This window comes from Drosophila mauritiana, chromosome 3R (genome assembly GCF_004382145.1).
Source record: "Drosophila mauritiana strain mau12 chromosome 3R, ASM438214v1, whole genome shotgun sequence".
Lineage (NCBI taxonomy): Eukaryota > Metazoa > Arthropoda > Insecta > Diptera > Drosophilidae > Drosophila > Drosophila mauritiana.
The window spans coordinates 7,776,253-7,787,050 of record NC_046670.1 but is presented as its reverse complement, the minus strand read 5'-3'; the positions used below and the strand labels follow the sequence as shown (position 1 = coordinate 7,787,050).

General features: G+C 41.6%; 1 protein-coding gene across 1 annotated transcript; it reads left to right on the top strand.

Moving 5' to 3' along the window:
* The first annotated feature begins 6,363 nt into the window (after nt 1-6,363).
* Nucleotides 6,364-9,741, top strand: LOC117143140 (cryptochrome-1). Its single transcript, XM_033307633.1, has 4 exons — nt 6,364-6,690; nt 7,692-8,035; nt 8,167-9,086; nt 9,277-9,741. Exons 1-4 carry the CDS (start codon nt 6,549-6,551, stop codon nt 9,497-9,499), a joined length of 1,629 nt encoding a protein of 542 aa, XP_033163524.1. The 5' UTR covers nt 6,364-6,548; the 3' UTR covers nt 9,500-9,741.
* The last annotated feature ends 1,057 nt before the right edge of the window (nt 9,742-10,798 follow it).

Here is a 10,798-nt window from a genome sequence, read left to right as displayed (position 1 = left end):
GATAAACGACAGCATTTAATGCGACCAAATCTTTTTAGCGCCGCATCAAGCCATTTTTCAATCCCGATCTGGGCGCAAAGATTAAGTCGTCTTTAAGTCGTCCTGCGCCAGGACTTCTTTGCTCTGGCAAGAGGGGAACAGAAATGGTATAGAACAGAATAGAACTTTGCACAATGGGCGTCCTTTAACTCGCAATTTAGTAAGCATTTAAAATATAATACGAGTTTGAAACAATTTAAGCGAATAAGCCAAAAGGTTCGGACAGCAAGACTGTTCTGTTACTACAAATTATTCTATTTGTTGTAATTAATATTTTATTTATAACTGATCCGACATTTTTTTAAGCCGCCATAATTTTGCTGCAATCCTGGGATCAGCGTATCGATTTATGTATATTTTATCCCAATTTCCATTCTTACATGCACCTGGTCATTTCCACCTGGCACCAATTGCATTACTCCCAAGTCCGAGCAGAAAAATACACTGAGAATGGTAGAAAAGAAAAGTTTTATTTTAGTGTTGCTAAGACGAGTTCAGAACAATTATTTAAACTTTTTGACTTGGCCAGGAATGCTGGGAGTCTGAAAGACGCAAATGAAGCTTGATAAAAATGGAACTTTTGCAGGGCATTCTGGCATAAAAAGCCGTAGAAGGAAAGTTTCGTTAACATAATTTTATTTTATGAATACCCAGGGAGTGCTGAGTTCCACGTTTCTGAAGGATCCAAGCCATATCCCTGTCTCCCGACCGCCGGCATTTTTAATCAGAGCGGATTCCAGCTATCCGTCAGTGTTTGCCGCGCAAAAGTTGTATAATAATATTCATGCTTGACATCAAATTCATTAAGAGTGATTAATATTTGTTTACTGCTGTTGTATGCTGCTTTTCCCATCTCAGGGCACACTGCTCCGGCTGCGGCAAAAGGAATATTTATTAAATGGTTTCCCAACAGAGAATCTCTATCCGGAACTTTATTTCTCCGGCTTCGCAGTGCGACAGTCGCTGCTTGACGCCTTCTGCCGGCTGCAAATTAATCGCTGACTGAGGATTTACGGCTGGGAATATATCAAGGATACTAGCCAATTTCCCAACGTTGCCCCTAAGAGGGGTCAGGATCCTAAGTCGCTGGACAAATGGCGCCGGCTCCTGGCGATTATGCGGCTTAATTCCTTGCCGGAACGAGGTAAACGTCATGGCTGCCATAAATGCGGCTGGGGCTTCATCATCGGAAAAGTTGTTACAGCTTTCATACCCGTAATGAACGTGGAGGTTTGTTATTATGTTTTATTTTTGTGATAGTCGAGGAACTCGTCTGGTTATCGCTACATACTGAGGTTCTCGGACGGACTGAAATCTATAAATTAGCTCCTATAATCCTGTTTTTATGGTCAGTCTGTCAAATTTTATGCAAACTAGTCTCTCAGACATCCATTACAGAAATTAATTATAAACGACAGAAATAAAATCATTCTTCTGTTGTGTTTGATTATAAACTGTTTTTATTCAGCATACGTCATTTATTTTCTTACATTTAACAATTACTACCTTTCCTGTTGTCCCTGTGCTTTCCCTTTAAACAAAGGATCCCGGATTCGATAGGTTCCATGTGCTGAGGACAGGCTCTTCGCAATCGTTCCTGCCGCCTTTTGACTTCAAAGGTCCCTTCCGCTTTGCATAAATATTTATGCGAGTTAATTTGTCGGCACATGTGCCCAGTGGGCGGCGGAGGAGAGATGACCCAAAGAACGGACCGTAGGGTCAGTTGGGTGCAATCAATCAGACACGAAACAATATTTACAATTTGAAGGCTTAATACGATCCGGTTGACGTCAGTCTGCTGAGTTCACTGTGCCGCCGTTGGAAAAATTGATTCAAGGCGAAACGGCGAGGGGATGAACTGCGTCGGGTAGTTTTGCTCGCCTGAATGCTCCGTCTGTCCGTGATACCCGCAGGTAAACAAACAAAGAAGGACGAGGTCCTTCGATATCATACCGCTTGAGCCCGCCCTCGCCCCGCCTGCTGGATGCCACGCCCCCTGACAGACGGCGCCTGCCGTTGACAGCCATAAAAATATAAACACACACACTCTCAACCAGACGACGCACTGACAGACACGCAACCCGTCGCTTTCGTGCGGGCATAAGTGTGCGTGCGCCAGCCATTTCTACTAAAAATAAACAATAGTCAAAAGCACAGAAAATTACAAAAAATTCCACATAAAAATAACAAGTACAAGGTATTTTCTGAATCTGATAAGCCGGTCTCAAAATACTCTTTCAATCTAAAAATACACGCAACAAAAGTCAGTCTAATGGGCTTGACCCCAAAGTTTTGGCCGAAACTCATGTTGAATTAAATGTTTCTTGAAACATTAGCCCAGTTTCACTTAAATGTATAAACAATTCAATACCTTAAGGACCCATTCATGAATCACACTTAAAGTCTAAGTCCCTTTGCATATTGAATGCATTTCAAAGACCCTGTGAATAGAGTAGTTAAGCCCTCTGCCACTGCCCGTTTTTACGTATGTTGCATATATGTATGCCCATAAAATTAAATATCATTAAATATTATTGCCATACGGTCGGTTTTCCATGGCACTTTCAGACTGTATATATAGGATTGGCGGCACAAAGGATCCAATGGTGCGTATAATTGACATATTTGATTGTTTACCTTGTATTAGCAAAGTCAGTAAGGACCACAGCAGGACTTACTCAGAAAAGGGAAAAAAGTAGTACTGAAAGGGGTTGCTAGGGAAAAAGGATTTGCTAGGAAAAGCACTTGACATACACACTTTTTAAGAGTCTTTCGTCCTGCAAACGAGGTAGAAGGCAACTAATTCGTAGAGTGAGTTTTTTGTAAAAGAAAGGAAACGCGTAGAGTTGAATGTATTCATAATGCTAATGAATTAGGAGTAGTTCTATGAGACTTACAGTGGGTACACCCTTTATTTTATAACTAAACTCAATTATTTAAAACGTGTTTTAGGGTTTTGCTTTTTTGGCTTCAGTTGCTAACGTCATACGGTTAAGTTAAGGACTTGAAAGTCTGGGAAGCCGACTGTCTGATAGGGATTTGTTTTGACAACTTACTCTGGTTTGGGCAGCATAATCTCCTTTTGGACAGAAAATTCCCTTTGGTTTGGTATGGTATGGTTTTAGTATAGGGACATTTTGGCATTTGTCAGTTTTCTGTTAAGCTTAATGTGTGCAATGATTATTCATTTAATTGTGTACACATGCAACCGCAACAAAATCAGCGACTTCAATCTGACATTGTCAGGCTGTCGGGATCACTCAACAAGAAATTCGATTTCATAACCCGACATCAAAAGTGTGATGGATTGCGTTGCAGACTCGATTGCCTGTGTGTGAGAGGGCTACATCCTTTGAAATGTGTAAAATGGAGGTCGTGTAACATAAATTGTTACATATTGTCCGTAAATACACCAAAGGAAAATTACGCAGGCGAGGAGGCAACGTTCTGTTCAATCTTCACCGACAGCGATGACATTTTGTCTGTTTTTTTTTTAAATCATCTGTATCTGTATTTTTTCTTATGACAAAACTGATAAATACATATCCTTCTTCAAATTGTTCAAAGTTATAGTATTCATGGTAAAGGAATATGATATAATCTAGTAGAATATACATATATATAGTAGAATGTTATAGTAAATAGCATTCAACAAGCTAAAAATGAGTATAAATATATAATATCTATAAAAAGTCGAACGCTTTAACACAATTACCAAATATAACTGCATATTTCCACCATTTCCGCTGACCCATCTTAAAGATGGCAACACTGCTCACTAACAAGCTGCAATCTACAGCCTGGCAATCATGTAATGTAGCGAGGCATCAACACAAACACAGAGTCGGTGTGGGCGGTATGTGCTGCTGCTGATTGCACAAAGGATACCCCTCAAGTCCTTGGTGACGTGTTGAGCGAAAGAATGAAACCAGCAGCCTGTGCCCGGCAGTTCAACGGAAGATCCAGTGCACCTGAACTGGGAACTTGCTGGCTGGAAGATAAATTATGGCATGGGATAACCCGACAATGGCTGAACAGTTTGCTTTCTGAGAAGGAAACCTTGGGAAAGCAGCTGCACTAAATAAAGGAAGTCCCTTTGAGGGCATGGTCCCACCTGACAGAGTAGTATTAGGGAGTTTTCCATCACAATTTACAAATGCAATTCGCAGTCCAGGATCTTTTACAAGCACAATGGAAACTATGGTAAAGCAGCAGCGATTGAAAAAGTAAAAGCCCTTTCAACGAGTAGTCCCATCTGGTTTATGAGAAATAATATTTAATTGTCTACATGACATTTTATCAGCCAATTTTTGTAATTTTTCACAGGACAAACGATGAAAGGCTGTGCGTAATCATAAAAGATTTAATTTCTAGAAAATGGAAGGAAATCTGTAACAATTGGTACCACCTGGCGTATGGGTAAATGGGTATTCCTTTGCAAAGGACAAGTTCTATTGGAAAAGTTCGTCCTGGACGTAAATTAAAAGGGGAACTACAAGAAAATGTCCATGTCAATGAAGCGAAAATTGTGAATAGAAACCCACCTGGCGTATGAGCAATATGAGTTCTTTGTATATAAGTAATTGTATTTGCCATTCTCAATCTTCAAATTTCGGAAATTTCAATCTTTGAAAACTACAACAAGCGACGTACGTAAATTAGTTTCATAAAAGCTAACAAGGCAAGGAAAATTCTTTTGTCCAAAACCTTTCGACTTCACTTCATTGTTCATTTGGCCCTGTTTCATTCTGTATCTGCCTCTGCCCCTTTGCCACGCCCCCTTATAATCCTGGTTTTGCGCATAGTCCAGCCGCAGAAGCCTCATCATCGTCGTCGTCATCATTTGAATTCCTCGCCCGATTGTTGCATGCAGCGCCTGTCGTTGTCGTTGTTGTTGTTGCCAGGACACGTGCATCGGCAAGCTTTGCAGTTGACATTCCGTTACGCACGTTGCCTCCTTTTGGTCCTGGTTCTTGTTTTTGCTGCCGCTGCCGCTGCTGCTGCTGCTGTCGGAGTCGTTGTCGTTGTCTAGGCAACATGCAATGTGCAATGCCAAAGTTTTTGTGATGCAAGTGCGTAGTTTACTCACAATAAGGCTCGTTGGGGCTGTCCAGGGATGTTGGGTATTCGACGTGCGGGGGGTTTTCAGGGTGGAAAGCTCACTCAGAGTTGGCAAAGGAGCTGTGGTCCATGCTCGGGTTAACTAACTATGCCAATGCAGGACCCTACCAAAAAGTGCGTCACTACCAAATATTAGCTACTCTATTATATGTTGTGATGTAGTATTTATCAATTTTTATTTCGAAATATTGATTGGAATACTGCTATCAACTAATGCTATTTTTCCTCATATCTCATTTCTTACGAAAGTAGCTATTTCTTGTATAATTTGTAGAAGAACTAACCAGAAATGATCTAACTTACATATGTAGTTAGGACCATACTTACTTACTTGCTTTACAAATGAATGTCTTTACAACGCAAATCAAAGAATCAATAAATTTTATAACTATTTGAACTATAAATGTATTTATGCATTATAAACACCCGAGTAATTATACCCAAATTAGCAATTATTACTTTAAAGTGATATAAGCATGCAAACAACCCATCTCGATCCCACTGCAGAGTTGAGTGCTCGCAAAAGTTCGTCACGTCATAAGCGGCAACAGTTGGGTTCAGGTTCTGGTTCTGTCTGCTCAGAACGCAGTGCCCCACTGTGAGAGCGAAGGGAAGAAGGGGCTGGGGCAGCCAGCTGGGGGTCGAATTGGGGTGGGGGCTCGGCTCGTTCTCGGCGCAGAGCTAGAAGTGCAGGCAGCCGTGGGCAGAGTGCCACACTTATGCTCACACAAGCACCCACGCACACAGTCGCCACTTCGCGCACACACACACACACACACAGAACGACAGCTTTGTATTGACGCACTTGAACGGGCTGTTTCCAGTTACCGGTTCACAGTGCCCGCTTCTACACTGGGAGAAAATATGCCAGTCCGCAGAAGTCCTTATCAATCCGTGCAGCCATTATAACAAGCTTTAATACTAAATATGCATAGAAATTCAAAATATAAGCAATAACTAAACAATTTATTAACTACGATATTTTGATGTTAGAGAGAGTGTAAAAGTATTTAATTCGTCGTAAGCATATAATATTCTCAGTTCTAGCCTGTGTTTGGTTTTTCTCAACTTTAACTACATTATTTGAAAGTAAGTAATTTATTTTCAGTGTGCGGTTCCCACAGGTCTCTTTCTCGCCATCTCTGTTGCACTCACCTTACTTGCGCGATTCATTTTAGCTTATAACGCTGAGCACGGAACGTTGAGCTGCAGTTGTAGAAACGTTCTCAGCACTCGAATTTCGCATTCACATACTCATTCGTCAATTAGTTGCCGGCGCGAGCGAATCGCGAGTGCGGAAAAAAGAAAATCTTTTCACCAGCTGGAAAACTGTTCTTCCCGATCAAAACTGGGATTTTTGAAACCCAAAAGCAGGGAACTCCTCTCCGATGGCCACGCGAGGGGCGAATGTGATTTGGTTTCGCCATGGACTGCGCCTCCACGATAATCCCGCTCTATTGGCCGCCCTCGCCGATAAGGATCAGGGTATAGCCATTATTCCCGTTTTCATATTCGATGGAGAGAGTGCAGGTAAGAACTGAGTTTTTGAAAATTTATTTCGTTGCGCACATAGGTATCCAATTAAATGGATTATAGGAAACCTTGAACTTTGAAAATAAACTTTTATATGAGATATTGCACTTTTTGATTTCAAATATTTAGATAATCAACTTAATTTTCCATTATAATCCAAAAATAAATTATATATAACCAAACATCAAAGATAAAAGAATATATCTATATTTATTTGCTCAGAAGTTTGTGTAAAAATCCCTTTTTTAAATAGTTTGAAAATTCTACAAAATGCAAATAAAAAACCGTGGGCAACAGAGGGTTAAAGTAAATACTTTTAGTTTGATTGCTATTACACGCTCATTCTCCGTATGAGCTAATATCATTTTTTTGCGACTTGCATCGGTTATCACATACCTCCGCTTTCCGCGACCGCTGCGAATTCAGCGTTTTCGCTGCCCGTGGAAATGGAGAGAGGGCGAGAGCTGCAGGGGCGGAAAATGCAGGAGGGAAAACCTAATGCACTTTTGCATGGTAGAGCAAAACAAACGATGCGCCCTAATGCGATTTGTGGCTAGCGGTTTTGAGAATTTTCCGTCGAATCGCTGAGAGAGAGATACAGATAGAAAGACAATGCAAAATGGGTAGGAGACATTGAGTGCAAACCAGAATAGCAGTATAATGCTTGTGTTTAAACAGCTCGCTTGCTGAAAAAGTCGGCGAGAAACGGGGAAACCAATAGCAACCCATCACTTGACCGATAAGAGTCGATTTTGTGGGAAAAGCGAGTAAACAGTTATTGCAATGCAAATGGGCTAAAATAAAGCTTTTGTGTGTACAAAAACTAAAAAAGTTATCTAAAAGGTGGCACTTAAATATACATACAAACTTGTTTTGAATTCCTAATTTTGCAAGTTGTGCAAGCTTGTTTTAAACGTCTAAAAAACTTTGAAAATACATATGTATTTATTTCTTAGTTTATAAATCTTATGAAACCGTTAAATGCTCTTTTCTAACAGGTACCAAGAATGTGGGTTACAATCGGATGCGTTTCCTGCTGGACTCGCTGCAGGACATCGATGATCAGCTGCAGGCGGCAACAGATGGACGTGGACGCCTCCTGGTCTTCGAGGGCGAACCGGCTTATATCTTCCGCCGGCTACACGAGCAAGTGCGTCTACACAGGATATGCATAGAACAGGACTGCGAGCCAATTTGGAATGAGCGCGATGAGAGCATCCGTTCTCTATGTCGGGAGCTGAGTATCGACTTTGTCGAGAAGGTATCACACACGCTGTGGGATCCGCAATTGGTGATCGAGACCAATGGTGGCATTCCACCGCTGACCTACCAAATGTTCCTGGTGAGTTTAGATCTTAGATCCCTAAATCTTATTTTCTTTTGATATATCCTTAAAATAAATGTAAAAATATAACTATCTGTTACTAATATCTGCAATAAAATTATATTTTAATTTATTTCATTATATTTTAGCACACGGTGCAAATTATTGGGCTTCCACCGCGACCCACCGCTGATGCTCGACTGGATGATGCCACCTTTGTGGAGCTGGACCCCGAGTTCTCCCGGAGTCTTAAATTGTTCGAGCGGCTGCCCACTCCGGAGCACTTCAATGTGTATGGGGACAACATGGGTTTCCTGGCCAAGATTAACTGGCGCGGCGGAGAAACACAGGCCTTACTTCTTTTGGATGAGCGTCTCAAAGTGGAGCAGCACGCGTTTGAGCGTGGATTCTATCTGCCCAACCAGGCGCTGCCCAATATCCACGACTCGCCAAAGTCGATGAGCGCCCACCTGCGCTTTGGTTGCCTTTCGGTGCGTCGCTTCTACTGGAGCGTCCACGATCTCTTCAAGAATGTCCAGTTGCGCGCCTGTGTGCGTGGTGTTCAGATGACTGGCGGCGCGCACATCACGGGACAGTTGATCTGGCGGGAGTACTTCTACACCATGTCGGTGAACAATCCAAACTACGATCGCATGGAGGGCAATGAGATCTGCCTGAGCATCCCGTGGGCCAAGCCGAACGAGGATCTTCTGCAGCGCTGGCGCTTAGGCCAAACGGGATTCCCGCTCATCGATGGCGCCATGCGACAACTCTTGGCCGAGGGATGGCTCCATCACACGCTGCGCAACACGGTGGCCACCTTCCTCACGCGCGGCGGTTTGTGGCAGAGCTGGGAGCACGGACTGCAGCACTTCCTGAAGTATCTGCTGGATGCGGATTGGTCGGTCTGCGCGGGCAACTGGATGTGGGTATCCAGCTCGGCGTTTGAAAGGCTGCTTGACTCCTCCCTGGTCACCTGCCCGGTGGCACTGGCCAAGCGACTTGATCCGGATGGCACCTACATCAAGCAGTACGTCCCGGAGTTGATGAATGTGCCCAAGGAATTTGTGTAAGTTTGTAAATGAGATTTATAAATAATTTGGTTATACGTGTCGTATACGCAATATATGATGACTGCTTTGTCGTATTAACCTATGTTTCATTAAATTGTCCTGCTTATATACACATATTATTAATTATTATTATTATTTATATTTTTATTATATATATTGAACTGTAATCCCACTCTGTTTTCCTAGACACGAGCCCTGGCGAATGTCTGCCGAGCAGCAGGAGCAGTACGAGTGCCTGATCGGAGTCCATTATCCGGAGCGGATCATCGACCTTTCCATTGCCGTAAAGCGCAACATGCTGGCCATGAAGTCGCTCCGGAACTCGCTGATCACCCCGCCGCCGCATTGCCGGCCATCCAACGAGGAGGAAGTGCGTCAGTTCTTCTGGCTGGCCGACGTGGTGGTTTGAAGGAGTACAAGTGGGATGACCCATCCAATTTTAATTCGATTTCACAATAAACAAACTATTACCAGTGAAATATTATATATAATTAATAATGCTTTATTTTCTTCAATTAAAATAAGTACTACAATACAATTTGTATCCGTTTTATTTGGTTTCGTTTTATTTTTAACAGCTTATAACGTGTTACTCATATATCAATTTTATTCAGCTTATTTTAAAAATCGTTTATGGTGTATATATATATAATTATTATTATCATCTGTATTACGTTGTCAAATTATACGTTAATTAACAGCATTAATTAAATAGTTTTTGCTTTTAATTGGGTCTTTCATACGAGAAAAATTGAACGCGAAGTATTTCAAATATTGAAATTTATATTATGTCGATCTATTGATCCTTGCTTCGTTTGACTTTCGTTTAATGAGAGATTCTATCTTATAATTTGTCTAAATTGTTGTGTATATTTTATTTTAATGCCTAAAGTTTTGGTGTTCCGTCTAGATGTGTGCCATTCAAATGAGATATTGGTAGGGGTTGATGGGACCTAAAAGGAGTTATTGTTGAAGTTTGAGTCCCTCGACAGTTTGCTACAAATAAAGTTGGAGAAAATCTAAACTCGACCACGCCGAGCTTCTCGCTCATCCCCTACCAGCGACTTTATCGCAATAGTCCTTTGTAGGAAGTAAGCATTTGTTTTAGACATTCCACATCCTGCGAATTGGTTGAAGTAAATTCGAGTAAACATTTAGAGCGTTGCTTGGCAAAAAGTTATTTTTCTGGTAAATGTAAATTTCACACACACACATTGCGTAGTATACGATAGCTGAATAAATAATTGAACCAACCAATTCAATCAACAAACGAACGAGAACGAACGAGAACTCACAGCAAATAACAATTTGATGCAATTTATACTTTATGGAATATCTCGTAACGCATTATACTTTTATCATTATTATATTTTTTGAGTACTCCCCCCAGCTTCAAGTGTCCTCTCTGTATGTATGTACAAATGTATAGTATATTGTGCTGATGCAGATGCATTCGGTGTGCTAAGTGGATGTGTGTGTGTTCGAACCGATTGGCTATAAAAATAAAATGCTGCTTGTCCCCATTTCGTATGCAATACCTCTTAAAACCCCCTGATTTCCCAACCAGCCCATCTACAATCCCCACTACCAGCACCATATAGTGCATATGGTGCTAGCCGACTGCTTTAAGCCTATGAGGTTCAATAAAATTCACTTGCTGTTTAATTTCTCCTTCTACTGCTGGGCACCTGTTCGCTCATCCGTGCGT

Bases quoted from the DNA above. Each gene is read 5' to 3' on its own strand.
- LOC117143140 (XM_033307633.1), top strand. From the start codon at position 6,549: ATGGCCACGCGAGGGGCGAATGTGATTTGGTTTCGCCATGGACTGCGC. The intron at 6,691-7,691 runs GTAAGAACTGAG...CTTTTCTAACAG, and splicing joins ATTCGATGGAGAGAGTGCAG to GTACCAAGAATGTGGGTTAC. The intron at 8,036-8,166 runs GTGAGTTTAGAT...ATTATATTTTAG, and splicing joins TGACCTACCAAATGTTCCTG to CACACGGTGCAAATTATTGG.